The 17,162-nt window shown below is 34.6% G+C and overlaps 1 protein-coding gene across 2 annotated transcripts; it reads left to right on the top strand.

The window, feature by feature from the left end:
- The first annotated feature begins 640 nt into the window (after positions 1-640).
- LOC129895374 (ATP-dependent Clp protease ATP-binding subunit CLPT1, chloroplastic-like) lies at positions 641-14,682 on the top strand. Of its 2 annotated transcripts, XR_008767774.1 has the most exons (7): positions 641-1,079; positions 1,245-1,280; positions 1,443-1,552; positions 1,705-1,884; positions 13,816-13,943; positions 14,017-14,146; positions 14,335-14,682. XR_008767774.1 is itself a non-coding variant. In XM_055971083.1 (6 exons), the coding sequence occupies exons 1-6, from the start codon at positions 853-855 to the stop codon at positions 14,047-14,049; spliced, it is 714 nt and encodes a 237-aa protein (XP_055827058.1). In that variant the 5' UTR covers positions 641-852; the 3' UTR covers positions 14,050-14,450. The 2 variants fall into 2 exon arrangements, 1 of the variants encoding a protein (XP_055827058.1); XM_055971083.1 differs by having other exon boundaries at positions 14,017-14,450.
- Positions 14,683-17,162: the final 2,480 nt, after the last annotated feature.

Below are 17,162 nucleotides of genomic sequence, written 5' to 3'. Positions count from 1 at the left end.
TCTTAAAATTTTTTGAATTCACAAATCAAATAAAGCCAATAGTAAAAAAAGTCGAAAAGGTAGAATTTGATATTGTCAAAAAGAAAAATTGAATTTGATAAAAGGATTGGAAAAACAATAGTAACAACCCTATAAATTTTGAATACTAGATATGTTGACCTTTGAATTGCCTAGACAAAAAGCAAAATAATTTTTTACCATAATACGATCTCGATCTTATGTAGTTTCTTTTGATCAACATTATTTAATATTGAGACATTCTCTTGTGTCTTAACTTATTTTACAAGACCACAAAATAGATAATGAAGGATTGTTGTTTTTAGGTGTCTTTAGGTTTATAGGGCCAAAGACTAAAGTAACAAGTCTTTAACATAGATAAAAGACTATTTCCATAAGTTGTCGTATATCAGGTATCAAATCAATTTGTTGGATTGAATTATTTTAATTCCAAAATAAGTTTTATGTATTTTTTGGAGTGTCTTAATAAATTTAAAAAGTACAAAAATGATCAAAATAAGTGAAAAACTAAAAATCCATCCAAACATGCTCTAAGTCCATATATTGAGGAGTATTTTGATCATTTTCCCAGAATTTCTCTCACAGGGCAGCTACATTAGGCCCATATTAAGGTTGGGTATCAGTCTGAGCTCGGCCCAACTACCTCTGCTTCAAGAGTGTTATCTTTCCTTTCACAGCTCTATCCACCTCAGTTGAAGCTTGTACGCTTCTTCGTACATTGTTAATCAGCACATTTATAACAGCTACAAACTACCAAATTCTGTGCAGAAGAAGAAAGAATCAAATAATTTTCTCTACTCTTTTACTTCAATTTTAGGGTTTTTGGGTATTCCAATGGCGACTCACAGTTTTTCATTACTTTCAATCCAGTCTTTAACTTCCAATTCTACCAACAGACTAAGTGATAATACTAATACTTTTTTAACCCACAAGTATTGTAAAGCTTTAGCTACTACTTTTACCGGCGGAAAGCTCTTGATTCGGCCGCAGAATTTGAACGATTATACCCTCAAACGTCGTCGTTCTACAGTAGCAACGGTTGCCTTCAGCCTCCCTACTACGTAAGCTTTTATATTGCTCTGTGTTTGGATTTCATTTACTTGTAAATTACTCCCTCCGTTTCGATTTGTTTGTCCTAATTCCGTTTGACCAGCGTTGCATTTAAAGTACATTTTACAAAATGAGTGACAGAGTTTTGTTTCCAACTGTTGGTTTTTGCTTTGCAGGAAATCAGAGAGAGCTGCTTCTGAGAAACAGCCCAAGTATGTTTGCTTAGTTAGTTTAATTGGTGACTGTTGGTTTTGTGTTTTAAAATAAGTGTCATCGACTATGCCTAAATCACAGATCAGTTGGGGTTTGTTTATGAATCATCTTTATCCATTTGATTTTTAATGTGAAAAAAAGCTTGTTGAATAATGTTGTAGATGGTCGGCAAGAGCAATACAGGCATTTGTAATGGCTGAATTAGAAGCAAGGAAGCTCAAGTACCCAAATACTGGCACTGAAGCTCTTTTAATGGGAATCTTGGTTGAAGGTTAGCATCGAACTCAGTGGGATGCTGCTGTAGAAACTACATTTTGTTTCCTATTGTGGCCTGTGTGTGTGTGCTTGTATGGATGGTAATTTGTTTATTAGGGTAGGAAGATAGTTTTTTGAGTTTGAATGAAGAGAGATTTGCTTTGCTAGGGACCAGTTTGGCTGCCAAGTTTTTGAGAGCAAATGGTGTAACCTTTCTCAAGGTGAGTGACGAAACAGTGAAGTTGCTTGGAAGATCCGACTTGTATTTTTTCAGTCCAGAGCATCCTCCCCTCACTAAACCAGCTCAAAAGGCTCTTGACTGGGCAGTCAATGAGAAACTGAAATCAGGTAATGCCCTTGCTTTCTATTAGAAGATGTATATATCATTTATGGATTGTCCAGAACAACCTCTGATATGAGTACCCTATGCACATATAAAGCTTAAGATATAACAGACTTAATTGAGTGGTTTTAACAGTGACATCAGCTCTAGATAGTATGCCATTTTCCACAGTACAGTGACGTGTATGCATAAGCAGGGGCAGATTTAGGCTTATAGGAGGGGGTGCCACGCCACCCCCCGGTCTCGATTGAAAATCTGTATATACATGTATATTTGTATATATATTTATAAAGAAAGTATAAATATTAAACGTGACACCCTTAGAAATAATGAACCTTGTTGTGTTAGTGGTTAAAGCTTTGGTTTATCACCGTAGAGATGAAAGTTCGAGCCCTGTTATAGGGTGTATTTTCTTAAAACTTTTTTTATCATGCAAACATCAGCAACGAATTTATTGTAAAAAAATTGTGAATAAAGATATTAGAACCCTAGACCTCTTGTAAGAAAAATCTTAATTAAATCCACAGAACAAGTCTAAATTTCGTATGCAAATTTGCTAATAAATATTAAATATTATCTTGCTCCACGCTGGAGTTTTTGCCATAAATTACTATTCAAAGCAGCATGGCACCTAGAGATTCAAAATCTTGAATCCGCCTCCGTGCATAAAGTTTAATCAACAAGAATTAGAATAGGGATAATACATTATCTTATAAGATATTAATAGGGATGATACATAAATCCTCATAAAAAGGGGATAATACATAAAATCCCCTCTAAACTATACCGGATTCTCAGTTACACACTCAAACTTTTTAAGTGACCTATTACCCCCTAAACTTCTTCAAAGTGGAATTACAAAGGACCTATTACCTACCTGAATATCTTCAAACTGGAATCTTGACCACCTTGAGAGGCCAAAATTAGATTTAAATTGGCAGTGTAATGTATACCTGCTGCTGCGTGTTTTCTATGTACTCCTTGTCCTAAATTATGTGATGCATTTTCTTTATTTATTTTGTCCCAAATGAATGACACCTTTCCATATCTTTTCATTTTAACCTTGGTGAAATGATGTATAGCCACACAAATATCTATATCTTTTTCAGATCACAAGTTCCAAAAAAAAATCTTTCTTAATCTTCGTGCCTAATCAAAGTGCATCACATAAAATGAGACAACAACAACAACAACAAAAACTCAGTAATCCCACAAGCGGGGGAAAGTAGGATATACATAGACCTTACCCCTACCTTTGTGAGGTAGAGAGCAGTGTAGTCAAAGACGTGCTTAAAGGTGATCAAAGTTCCACTTTTAAAATGTTAGTGGGTGGGGGTGATAGGTTCCTTGCGAAGTTTGAGTATGTAACTGGAAATTCAAATCGTAGTTCAAGTTTTTTTATGTATTATCCCAAACGGTATGTCCCAAACATACGAAATTACTGAAATGTATGTCAGAGTGCTTTTATTATCTCGCAATGTCCTTTCTGAGACGGCTCAAACTCAAACAACAAAGAACCCGTTTGGATTGGCTTTAAGTTGGCTTTAAAGCCCCTTTTTAGCTTTTGGATGTGTTTGCCTAATGCTGACTTTAAGCCATAAAGTTCTTAAAGTCAGTCAAAAATGAAAAGTTAGGATTCCTAACTTTTTTTTTCAAAGTGCTTAAAGTCATTTTCTTTGACCATGGAAATTACTTTTATATCCCTTATATTTTAATTAAATTCTCAAACTACCTTTTTTTTATTCTTTTAACCCTAAAATTCACATCATAAGCACTTTTATCCAAACACTCAACTGCTTATTTATAAAAATAACTTTCAGCACTTTAAAGTTCTAAAAGCACTTCATACATAAAAGTTACTTTTTTTAAGCCAATCCAAACGGGCTCAAAATTAGGTGGAAACTTCAAAACTTTAAGTTTCTAACTCATCAAATAAAGAAACCTGACATCTATTAGCTTGTAAAAGATATATTTAGGTCCTTGTTTTTTTTTCTGTAGAAAAATTGAGATCCTGTCATAAACCACTACCAAATTGTCCATCAGTGAAGAAGTACACTATATGGCTAGAATAAAGCTGATTGATTGCTGCAAGGAAGACTCTTACTTTTGCCTGCAATCCACTTCAAGCAAGCAATGAGGTTTGAGTGTGACATTTATAGGATAACCCCCAGGACTATCCACGATATGGCTATACGCCTATACAAAAGTTGACTGCTTGCTGTTTGGAAAACTCTTCTGCTTGCAATCCACATCAAGCAAGCAATGAGGCTTGAGTTTTAACATTTATAGGATAACCCGCCTTCGGATATAGTAACATCAGTGGCATTGAATGTACAAATGACAATTGCTTTCTGGACAGGTGGATATCATATCTGTAAATCCGCATCCTACTACCACCAAATAGGCAAATACTTTAGAACCTGAGTTGTGTGACATCTGCGCCAGTGGCGTAACCAGAAATTTCATGAAGGGTGTCCAAACTTTGGATAGTAAATTAAAAAAAACAAGTAACTCTATAGGGATTTGATCTTGCATACCCTACATACTTTTGAGTCCTACTGCCACTGAGCTACTTCTCAGTTCACATAAAAGTAGTGCGTTTTAAAATATTTTACAAGATTTAGATAGGCCATGTTAAAAAAAAATGTTAACACTAGGAATCGAACCAGGGTAGCATGAAGTTTTATGCATACCTTTGCCACTATGCTATGGATAACTATTGGTTCTGCAAATGTTCAAAATATTATATATACAAATATAAAGTAAGATTTGGCCTATATATAGTGTAATTTTCCGACGAATGGTGTCCAACTGGACACCCTAAGAACAACGTACCTCCGCCCCTGTCGGGGGCCTGCTCGTCTAGTCACTGTGATGGAAAAATTAGCAGCTTTAAATATATTCATACTTAACAGGGTATTATAGTTGTAATCTTTTCGGTTTAGATTTAGTTGGTGATACCTATTAGTTGGTTGGATATTGGTGCAATTGGATCCGTTTTTGGACCTACTTGAGGCATGCAAGTGCGATTAAAGTAGGCATGGACCCAAGAGGGATACAACATGAAAATATTGAATTGAGTACAATTTCTTAACATGCTATGAGGATGCAAAGTTGGTTATCTCAAACAAAGTCCTTGTAATAGATTTGTAGTGGTTGTGTGCTTACTGCTTAGGTGCTCCCCATTAGATTCCGACAAGTCTTGTTGATTGGTCATGCATGAACTTAAGCGACAGTAAAACTGTGGAAGTGATACCACAAAATAGAACTGATGGCTTCCGGGGCTTCAGTGATGCACAATTTTGTATTTAATTGTTTCTACCAAATCAAGAGAAAGAAAGAACTTTATGTAATTTCTTGTTTCTGCTTTTGGTGTGTGGGGTGGGGTGGGGTGGGGCGTGGGGTGGTGGGGGTGTCTATATGTTGGGCATCTATTTGTATACAGAACTATTTCATTCTAATACTAAATTAAGTGTCGTATAAGGAAAATTAGGATCTAAAACTAGAGATTCTCCAAATTTACACTTATTACTACACTGATATAAAATCTCTGATGACAAATACTGGATCTGATGCAAGTGTAAAAACGTCAATTAAGCTTTAATCTTTAGTAGCTGGTATTGCCTTGGTATCTATGCAGACTTGGTAAGGCCTTATTTGTTTTCATTTAGATTAAAGACGTCTGAATCTGAATGCACATCTGAATATTAAGATGTGCATTAAGATTAAGACGTCTGAATCAAACCGAACTTTTCAATACCGTACCATGCACAACCCTAATCTTAATACACATCTTAATATTCAGATGTGCATTCAGATTCAGACGTCTTAATCTTAATGCACATCTTAATATTCAGATGTGCATTAAGATTAGGGTTGTGCATGGTACGGTATTGAAAAGTTCGGTTCGGTAATTTCGATTTACGGTTCTTAAAAATACTATACCATTACCATACCAAATTAATTCGGTATTTTAAAGCTTGATTTCAGTATTTTACGGTGCGGTAAATCGCTTACCATAGTTTGGTCAACTTTAAGTCTTCAACTTACATATATTCGTATAATAAACAATTATTTTTAAGAAATGTCTCAATTATATCATAGTAATACCTTATACATGTAAAAAATATTCAAAATAAAGTACAAACAATTCTCTTTGTTAAACAATTACCCAAAAAGAACATTTAAATAAAGATAGAGTAATCAAAATTTCAACATCTAAATAATTAGTTACTATTTTATATATTTGCTAGTATTATATAGTTACATATATATGAATTTTATGTAATTATATACTTCGGTATGGTATTCGATATTTCAGTATTTTTTTCATAAATATCAAATACCATACCGAATACCAAACTTGTTAAAAATGCATACCAAACACCATAAAACCCAAACTACGGTATTAAAAATTTCGATTTCGTTATGGTATTCGGTATTTACCATACCATGCCCACCCCTAATTAAGATTTAAAGGTGTGAATTTGAATACACATTTGAATATTAAGATGTTACGTTAAAATCTGAGTATTAAATAGTTAAGACTGTTTATTTTCTAAACATCTGAATGTATAAAAATCATCTTTAGTTAAAAAATAATAAATATAAAATTCAAATAAGATACTGAATTGATCTAATATTATATACATAAAATATTTTAAAATTTTTATATGGCAATTAGTGGTGGTGGTGACTAATGATGGTGATTGTATGTGACAATTTGGGATGATGTTCACTTATGATGGAGGTTATGGGTAGTATTATGGTATAGTAGTTGGAACTAGTGATTAACGTGGTTATTGCTGGTAGCAATTGATAATTAATAGTGGAATAATACTGATAACTAATGACAGTGATGAATGATGATGGGGATTAGTGATATATAATAATGACTAATGGTGGTAATTATCGATAGTGATTAGTAAATATAATAATGGTTGGTGGTAATGATTGTTATTAGTGGCTAATGGTGATGACCATTGATTTTTGTGATTGATGGTAGTTGTGGTTTGGCTGAGGATGGTGGTTGTGGATGATAGGTGGTGGTGATTGGTGATAGTTGTGGTTTGGTTAAGATGGTGATTGTGATCGGTGATAGTTGGTTGGGTTGAAGATGGTGGTTGTGGATAGTTGGTGGTGGTGATTGATAGTGGTTGTGTGTGGTGGGTGAAAGTAGATGGAGTGATGGTGAACTGTCATATTTGTAGAAATTTTTAAATAGACATCTTAATGATATTAAGACTTTGTTATAGATTTTATTCATTCAAACATATTCAGGCCCATTAAGTGGTTGTAAAATAAGAAAAACAGATGCACTCAATGATTAAGATCTGAATAATTAAGATTCAGACCTTGAAAACAAACAGACTTAATTACTGATATATGAATGATTAAGATCCAGACCTTGAAAACAAACAAACTTAATGACTAAGATCTGAATGATTAAGATTAAGACCTTCATTAAGTGCAAACAAATGAGTCCTATAGATAGACTACAAGAAAACGATCCATATAAGTGATAACTACTTGCTGAGGATAGGTTTCGCCTTTGTATTAATTTTTTGATGAAATAAGTGGTTGTATTAATAACAAAGCATCCAGAAGATGCAAGAATTACAAAAGTAGGAAGAGTCGGCTCCGGGAAAAGGCAAAACGAGATCATATCATGAGACAAGGGAGCAAACAAATTCCAAATACAGATCGGGGTTATAAACTGGGTGTATGAAAACCCCGACTAAAAAGAAGAACTAAACATCTGGGTTTAAGTTTGGAACAGACAATTGAGATACCATCAAGACATCTTTGGTTCTTTTCTGTCCATAAGCACTACAGAATAGTAGCAGGAACCATAGACCAGATTCTTTTGATGGATTTCTCAACTTTTCAGTTGCTCCAGTTAACAAAAACCTCTCTGAGACTGCTTGATAAAACCCACCGTAGACCAAAAAGAGAGAACATTGACTAGATATCAGCAACAATGGACAGTGAATGAACAGATGGATAACAGATTGCAGGCTGCTAAGGCACATATAGCATCTGTTAGCTAAGTGGTGTTCTTCTGCTAAGGTTTGCTTGAGTTAGGCATGCATTATTGAGGGCGAACCAACAAAACATACGGACTTTGGGGGGCACCTTGATCTTCTGAGTCCGGAGCCGAAAGGGTAAATTATTTTTTTTGTAAAGATTCCAAAACGGCAATCAATTTTTGTAAGAAACCAAAAGGGCAAAAACGCACGGTAGCGTGCGACTTCCCTTTTTTCAGTTGACGTCCGTTAAGTCCACCGTTAAAGGAAGTCGCACGGCAACATGCGACTTACAAGTCGCATGGCAGCCTGCGATTTACGTTTAAGTCGTGGGCCATGCCCCTCCCCCCCACTCCACCACCCCATTCCGTTGCCCCCCCCCCCAGTCCACCCCCAACGTTTTATATTAATTAAGTGTTTTATTTTTTATAAATTTGTATATTTATGTTTTAGCCTACTCCCAACGTTTTACAAGTCGCATGGGCAAAATTTAACTTTTTTAATATTAAAATAATTGCAGTGTTGAATTTAATCGACACCGCAAAAAACAGTATAAGTCACATGAGACACTGCCAACTTTGATCAACTTTAAAATAATCTTGATTTCCCACATATAATAAATACAAAAATGAATTGTCAAATCAACAATTTGTCCTCTTCTATAATGGATCAACTTTAATAAAAAAATTAAAAAATATTAGAACCAAATTAACACTAATTACATAATTATTATAAATGTAACAAAAAAACATTGTAACCAAATTTTTAATAAACATTATAAATAAATAAAAAATTGAATATAACAAATTAATTATTATAGCCTAATTATTAAATATAATAAAAAATAACCAAATACCTATTATTATAACCAAAGTTGACAATTCATTTTTGTATTTATTGTATGTGGGAGATCAAGATTATTTTAAAGTTGTTCAAAGTTGGCAGTGTCTCATGTGACTTTTACTGTTTTTTGCAGTGTCGATTAAATTCAACATTGCAAATTTTTTTAATACTAAAAAAGTTAAATTTTGCCCATGCGACTTGTAAGTCGCACAGGAGCGTGCGATTTGTAAAACGTTGGGGTGGGCTTGGGGGGGGGGGGGCAACGGGATGGGGTGGTGGGGGTGGGAAGAGGGGCATGGTCCACGACTTAAAGGTAAGTCGCATGCATTCCTTTAACAGTGGGCTTAACGGACTTCAACTGAAAAAAGGGAAGTCGCACTCTACCGTGCACTTTGCCCTTTTGGTTTCTTACAAAAATTGATTGCCGTTTTGGAATTTTTGCAAAGAAAATTTACCCTTTCGGCTCCGGATTCTTGATCTTCTATACAAGCTTCCATGGCCATTGATCAGAGCTTTGTTGGAGCTGATAATTTGCTCTAACTGAGTATAGGCCACTGCTGCTGCTACCTCATTTGATCATGTCACTGCTCTGAGGGTTGATAGTAATAGGCTGGAAGTTGCATAGGAGAGATGTCAGTTTTTCAAACTCCATGCCATTCAAATTTCTTCTGAGTCCTGGGCACCAGATGTTCCCCTCGTAGTTCTGCAATACAGTGGACTCAGGATTGGATGCAATTGAGAATAACACAGGGTGGGCCTCCTTTACAGTACTCTAGCCTAACCATTGATCTTTCCAAAATAGAATATGATTGCCATTACCCACTGCCCACATGTAGAGAAGTATTTAGGGAAAAATCAGTTCACAAATTCCTGATTTCTTTCCACAGACCACATCCATGAGGAACCCGCTAGAGCTAGAGTACCACTGGCTATCTCTGCCATATTTAGCCCGAATAACTTCCTTCCAGAGACTCATACCTTCTTGATTATATCTCCAAGTGATTTAGGATGAATAACCGTGTCTCATTTCACAAGGTGGAATTTACGAACCTTCTTGCTGTCTTCCGGCAAAAAGGAACACCTAATTCTGCCAAGCTGCTTGAGGACTTCAGCTGGTACAGGGAAAAGGACATTGTGTAAGTAGGAATACCGTCCAACAAACTGGTAATAAGTGTTAGTCTGCCTTGAAGAGAAGGTATTGTTGCTGCCAGGAAGCCAACCTTTTCTCAAATTTCTCAATAACCTCACTTCATATGTCAACAGTTTTGTATCTGGATCCCAGAGGAAGTCCAAGGTATGTGGTTGGAAAAGAGCCTGTATTGCAACTCATAATCTCAGCCAGTTCATCCAAACCAGTAACCAAATTGACAGAGTAAATGACACTTTTGGACATATTAATGTGAAGCCTTGAAAGAGCCTCAAAAATCATCAAGGTCATATTGAGGTATTGGACCTGTAACCTCTCAGCACCACAAAAGATAAGTGTGTCATCTGCAAATAACAAGAGACAGTGGTAGAGTAGCCAGTCCTACTGCCAACACCAAAACCTTCCATCCAGTGAAGTTGTTTAGCCTTTTCCAACATTCTATTGAGGCCTTTAATTGCAAGGATAAAAAGGAAGGGGGACAGGGGATCCCCCACCTTATTCCTCTCTTGGGGGAGAAGAAGCCTACAGGGCTCTTGCTCACAAGAACAAAATGTTTGATAGTAGAAAAGAATACCTAATCCATTTAATTCATTGGTCTCCAAAGCCCATCTACCTCATAATAGAGATAAAGTGTTGGCAATTAATCTTGTCAAAAGACTTTTCAATGTCCAGCTTATAAACAGACCAGGTTCTCCACTTTTAAGTCTCCAGTCTAAAGCTTCATTGGCTATAAGAGCAACATCACAAATCTGTCTGCCTTTTATGAAGGCATTCTGATTTCTGGTAGCCTGAAACTAACTTCCCAATCACCATTTTAAGTGTCTTAGCTAGCACCTTAGCCACAATTTGTAAACACTACCAGTGAGGTTGATAGGTCTGAAGTCCTTCAGTTCAATTGCCCCCTTTCTTTTAGGAATGAGAGCTATGAAAGAAGCATTAAAAGACTTCACCACTTGGCAGTTATTGTGGAAGTGAAGGAAGGTGCTCATGACATCCTGCTTAATGGTGCCCCAACACTTTTGGTAGAATGCCATAGTAAAACCATTTGGACCAGGACTCTTGTTAGGGGCACAAGAGTTAGATGGCATTCAAGACTTATTCTTCTGCAAAGGGGCTCTCCAAAGCAGCCCTATCCTCACTGTCTAGACTTCCCAGACCTTCAAACGTAGCATTGGTTCTCCAGTTTTCATTCTCAGTATACCGGTCTTGATAGAAATCTAGTATCACCTTCTTTAGTGCCTCTTTATCCTCAATTATGCCATCCTCCACGTGCAGCCTATCAATACAATTGTACCTTCTGTGAGAGTTGGCAATTCTTTGAAAGTACTTGGTATTTCTAGCTGCCTCCTTTAACCACTAACACCTGGACTTCTGCCTCCATGAGATCTCTTCTACCCTAGCTAACTGTTCGAGTTATGTGCCTTACAAATGGTTCCTAACTTCTCAACTTCGCCTCTGCCCCAACCTGATCCCCGTTCGCTCCCGACTTGTAAAACAATGACATGTCTGAAAGAAGCATGAACTGGTCAGTGGACGACCTCAGAGTCGAATCGGATCTGTCCAAGAAGAAGCTCTCTTCCTCACAAAAACACAGAGAGAGCTAGTATGATGATGATGAGAAATGAGCTTAAATGAAGAAGCGGAGATTTATATAGCCGACCCCAACTTGTTTGGGACTAAGGCATAGTTTGTTCTTTCGTTGCTAGGTCTGCTTGGTTCCAAGAGGATGTCTATTTAAAATAACTTCGCTTCATATGTTTCTAGGTCTATCCCATTCACTTTAAGAACTTTTAAGGTGTTTTCTTCAACTTTATGCCATAAACTCCAATAAAGTTCTTTATCCACAAAAAGGGGAAAACTTTGTTGAAGTTGATTTATTTTAGGTACTCATTTACTTGGAAATAGCATGTGTTATGCATGGACACAATATGTGCCAGCATATCCTTGTCCTTATTTATTGGAACCGTGTCTCGTGTACATAAATAGGCGCCTTTCCATTCATATCCTTACTTTTTTAGAAATTTGTTGTGCTGAGCTTGAGGTTAAATGGCGATACATTTTGCCTGCATGCAACTCCTCCTTCAGTAGGAGTATACTCTATTTTAGCTGCTCCATTGCTAATGTTATTCTCGGCCTGATCTTGGAAGACAGACTGTTCTAATCGAGTAAGACCATCTCAAACAGTAGTCTGAAGAGAATACTCTTCACTTAGTTTCATTTCATGTGACACCATTTGATTGAACGTAAAGTTTAAAGTGTTAAGTTTGACTCGTTTCTTATGTAAGATGTTGTAGAGAAGAAATTAATAGTAATGGTTAAAAGATTGATAGGAAGTTCCATATCTAATTAAGAAATAGTTTCACGAAATTTAGTTTTAGCATCTTGAAATTTTGAAGTAATTTAAAATAATATTTATCTGTGGAAGGCAGTAAATTATTTTTTATAGTTAATACTTCAGAAAAACCTAAATTATCCATGTTTTGTTAGTTTAATACTTGAAATATGAGGTGGTATTGTTACCTCAAATCTATAACATTTCCTAGCCAAAAAAAATCCTCCAGTGCCAAATGGCATGGATAGTGTTTCACTCTCCTTGTAGTGTGCGGGGTCTAGAAATAGACCAAAAATAACATTCATGTGGCATTTTACACTTTTTGTAATTTCTTATTTGTTATTTTTTCTTTTTTCTTTATCATTTTTTCTTTTTTTTAGATCTCTACGTCTTTTGCTTATAACAATAAACTAGTTGAAACTTATAACCTTCAAATAATGGTTCACAAAAATAAAATAAATAAAAAATATAACTTTAAAATAATAGTTATTCTAAAAATTAACAAAAATTAAAATAATATACATTAAAGTGTAAAATAAAGTTTTTCTTATTTGTTCTTTCTTCTTGGCTTTATCAAAATTTATTGATTTCTTTTTTTTTTCTTCTTCTTCAAAGTCCAATAAATTTTCTTAGAACAATAAAGTCAGTTGAAAAGTCATATTTCTAAAATAACTATAAAGTATGAAAATTAATCAGTAACAACAAACTTAATTGCAAATTAGAATAAAATTGAATCTATAATAATAAACTCAATTGAAAAGTTTGAATAATAAAACACACTTACAACAAATGTTGTGCGTGTTATGGGTTATGTCTTTTTAATTAAAAAAACAATAATTTATTTTAAAAAATGAATGCAAGATGCAACACAGATGCTCTTTTTGTTCCATTTTAAAGCTATCACACACGAGTTAGGCCACTCTCCATGCCACTTGGCACTGCAGGGAGTTTTAAATAGGAAATGTTATAGTTGAGAGGTATTAACAACACCTCATAGTTTAAGTATTAAACTAATAAAATATGGATAGTTTAGGGGGCTTGAGGTTTTCTTTTTATAAATTAGGATATCCAGAAAATTCATTTTTGTTTTCCCCATCTTGAGGTAATAGAACCGCATGATCTAATGGTCTTGCCATCTTTAAATCTTCTGACAGTAACATGTAGCGTTGACTCTTGAGAATTTTTCGGTTATACAAAAGCAGATTTTCTGACTCTTAACTGTGTCATTGTAAAAATGAAAAAAAAAATCAGTGGTGCACATCAAGTATCCAAGTCGCTCTTTATATGACCTAAGCCCGTTATACAAATTTGTTCACCTGTTTCTTATCATCATCTGATTCAGACACTGAACTGATATCATCTTTATCCACTCATTGTGACAAGTTACTATGGAATTAATAAATTTTCTTTTAGTGAAGAGGATGAAACACCATAATTTCAGAACGACTATATAGCATTGGAAATGCATGGTGAAACACACAAAAAGCTAAAACTTGAGCCAACATTGAGCCAAAAATATCAACCCAGGTTCATCCGGAGATATGGCAAAGTATCATTAGACTCTTGTTTACATGTGATGAATTTGCAGGTGAAGATGGGGAAGTTACTGTCGCACATATGGCTCTTGGTATTTGGTCAGTAAAGGAATCAGCTGGGCATAGAATAATGGCTACACTTGGTTTTGATGACGAGAAGGCTAAAGAGCTGGCCAAATTTGTAAGTTCCGAGCTGGAGATATATAAATATTAGTTCCTCAATGGGATTCTTTACATCCATTTCTTGTTTGCAGATGGACAAGGACATTGAGCTTTCGTATAAATAACTATTATTGGAGGCACAATCATTTGATGCATCCTTCCATCACAATCTTCAGCTAGTTTCTCCTGCAGAAGAGCTTAGTAACAAATGTTCATGGCCTTGTAAGCAATTTTCCCCCATACACAATTATCATTTATTTTTACCCTTTTTTTTTCGGTAGAAGACATTTTGTTATCTAAACGGCTGGGAAATTAACGCCATCAATTTCAATGCTTTAGTATTCCCTCAAAATGCAGTAGTTTCTTTGATCCTCCTTTTTCTTTGGTTTGGGAAACTGTTTTCTTTTTAGGTACACAGAATGCTCGGTGATTCGAGTGCCTGGGGAACTAAACTACAACTTGATATTTTCAGTTTACTGATTGAAATTTGATCCAGTAATACAAGTGCCTAATATTTTAGTTTGAACACTTTATTTCATCTTGGAATAGTAAATTCTGAACAGAAGTCACAGGCTTACATTTTCTCGTATTCTCACCCACTATAGCTTTATGAATGGTTGTAGACAATGATAACAATTCCTCGACAGTCAGCATCGGCAGGCAATTCGACATCATGGAATGATAGTGGGTTGGTTTTGATGTTTTGTCCTCTTAAGAAAAGTCTAATAGACATGGCCTTTCATAAGGGTTGATCTTGATTTTTTTGCCCGGCTCTGCTCAGAAAATTTTAACGTTTGCTTAGAAGGTAGACGTTCAAAGCATTTTAAAACCACGAGCTTACTCCATGAATCAAAATTTCTATCTATAAGCAAAAGTTGGAATTTTGATATGTTACTCATCAGATATTCAGGATATTTCAAGATAATGAAACTATTTAATTGACCACAAGTTTTATTGTATAAGCAAACGTTAAAACTTATGCTTGATGGGCAACATAAATTTTTCCAACAAATCTCTTTAAGGTAAGGTCATTTTTAAACGATTTTATAAAGGAAAAATAATATAGTTGCCCATAAGGAGTAAACTAATTAGACACTCGTGTCTTTCACATTGATGGCTCTTAAGCTAATTACACATATACCCCCATTTTACCGTTTGTAGTTAATTGTCTCTTTTTTCACTTTTTTTTTATATATATATTTCTCTACTTCTCTCGTTTTCTTCTTTTCTTTCATTTCTCCTTCTTATTTTTCTCTTTCTTTATTCTTTTAGTTTTTTTCTTAAATTATGTTATTCTTTGGTTTCTTTTTTTCCCATCTTAATCTGTTTCGTACTCTCTGGCTCCCTTTTTTTGTACTTTCTATTTATTTTTTCATTTTATCTAGTCTTTAATTCTTTTTATAATTATTATTATAATTAGTTTCTCTACTATCTAATTTTATTCAATTTTCTTTGCTCTTTTCTTATTTATTTTTTTGATTTCTAGTTATTTTCATTCATGTATGTTTCAGTCCTTGTGAGACACTTCTCGGTGCTCTAATACTTATTTTAATATTATCTTAATTTATACGTCAAATAATTACTTTAATAGTATTCTTTTTACATTGCATTGGAAATTTCTATAAGAAAATAGAATAAATTATTAGTGTCAATTGTGTCGACAAATTTTCCATAATTAGATGAAGAAAAAAGTTATAATAAGAGTGTAGATATAGACATGTGGTTTTTGACCCTCCCTAATGTTCATAACTTTTTTGCGTTAAATACATTTTTCAGCCTAAAGTTGATTTTTCCACATTTATCTCTTTTTTAGAAGATTTTACTTGGAAAATTTGAAAAACACAATAAATAATCGTGTTTTATAGATAATACTTTTATTTTTAGTTTGCGATTTATTTTTAATTTGCGAAGAAAAAGAAAAGGTAAAATAATATGTTCTTCGGATTTTCTTATATTTAATATTTTAGCAGTATTTTATTGTTCGTTATTTTTAAGAGAATTTCTTTTTTTAACCTAATAGCATGTTGCTACGTGTAAATTTCATCCACAACTTTATCAAAAGCATTTTAAATTGGATATAGGAATATTTGCTCTGACTCCTAAGCTGTTTTGATCTAGTCCAAAATTCATAATAAAACATTTTAGGAAGATTGAACCCAAAAAATAGACCCCGCTGTTGTAAAATAAGCAAAATTTTACAACAGGGAATAAGAGAAAACAAAAGATAGCAAAAATAGAGTTATTGTCGTGTAAATATTTTCTTCTGTATGTTTGTATTTCTGCATTCATTTTGTTGCCAAAGTTGGCCTTTTATAGATAGTAAAGATATGCAATATGCTAAAAATATATGGACAATTTGCCCAAGTGGTTTGTCCACTTATCTTCCAAATGGGTGGGTCCCGCATGGAAGAGGACATCCAATTTCTAACACTACCCCTTGGATGTTCATGTGTAAAAAAAACTTTACAAGAAATAATATACATAGTCATATTTGAACACCCATAGATATTGTGTCCCGTTAAGACCTTACTAAGAAAAAACTAGTGGGAAAAAAAATTTAATGAAGGAAAAAGAGTACACATATCTGGTAATACGCCTTGATTGCTGCCTCATTAAAAACCTTAATAGGAAAAACCCAGTGGGACAAAACCATGGTTAAGGAAAAATGAGTGCAGCGCGTATTTACTCCCCCTGATGAAAGCTTCATTCGATATTGTGGAGACGACGCATTCCAATCTTATATCTTAGCTTCTCAAAAGTTGATGTTGGTAATGCCTTTGTGAATAAATCTGCAAGATTATCACTAGAACGAACTTGTTGTACATCAATATCACTGTTCTTTTGAAGATCATGTGTGAAAAATAATTTTGGTGAAATATGTTTCGTTTTGTCTCCTTTTATGAAGCCACCTTTCAATTGAGCTATGCACGCGACATTGTCTTCGAATATAATTGTGGGTACTTTAACATCATTTTTCAGACCGCATCTTTCTTTGATGAACTGTATCATCGATCTCAACCACACACATTCTCTACTTGCTTCATGAATTGCTATTATTTCAGCATGATTTGAAGAAGTAGCAACAATGAACTGCTTTGTAGATCGCCATGATATAGCAGTTCCTCCTTGTGTAAACAGATAGTCTGTCTGAGATCGAGCTTTATGTGGGTCTGATAAATAACCTACATCTGCATAACCAATAAGGTCTGCACAATCTTTGTTAGTATAAAACAAACCC

The sequence above is a fragment of the Solanum dulcamara genome, chromosome 7 (genome assembly GCF_947179165.1).
Source record: "Solanum dulcamara chromosome 7, daSolDulc1.2, whole genome shotgun sequence".
In the NCBI taxonomy this organism is placed as follows: Eukaryota; Viridiplantae; Streptophyta; class Magnoliopsida; order Solanales; family Solanaceae; genus Solanum; species Solanum dulcamara.
The sequence above is the reverse complement of the archived record's forward strand: the minus strand, read 5'-3'. Positions and strand labels throughout refer to the sequence as shown.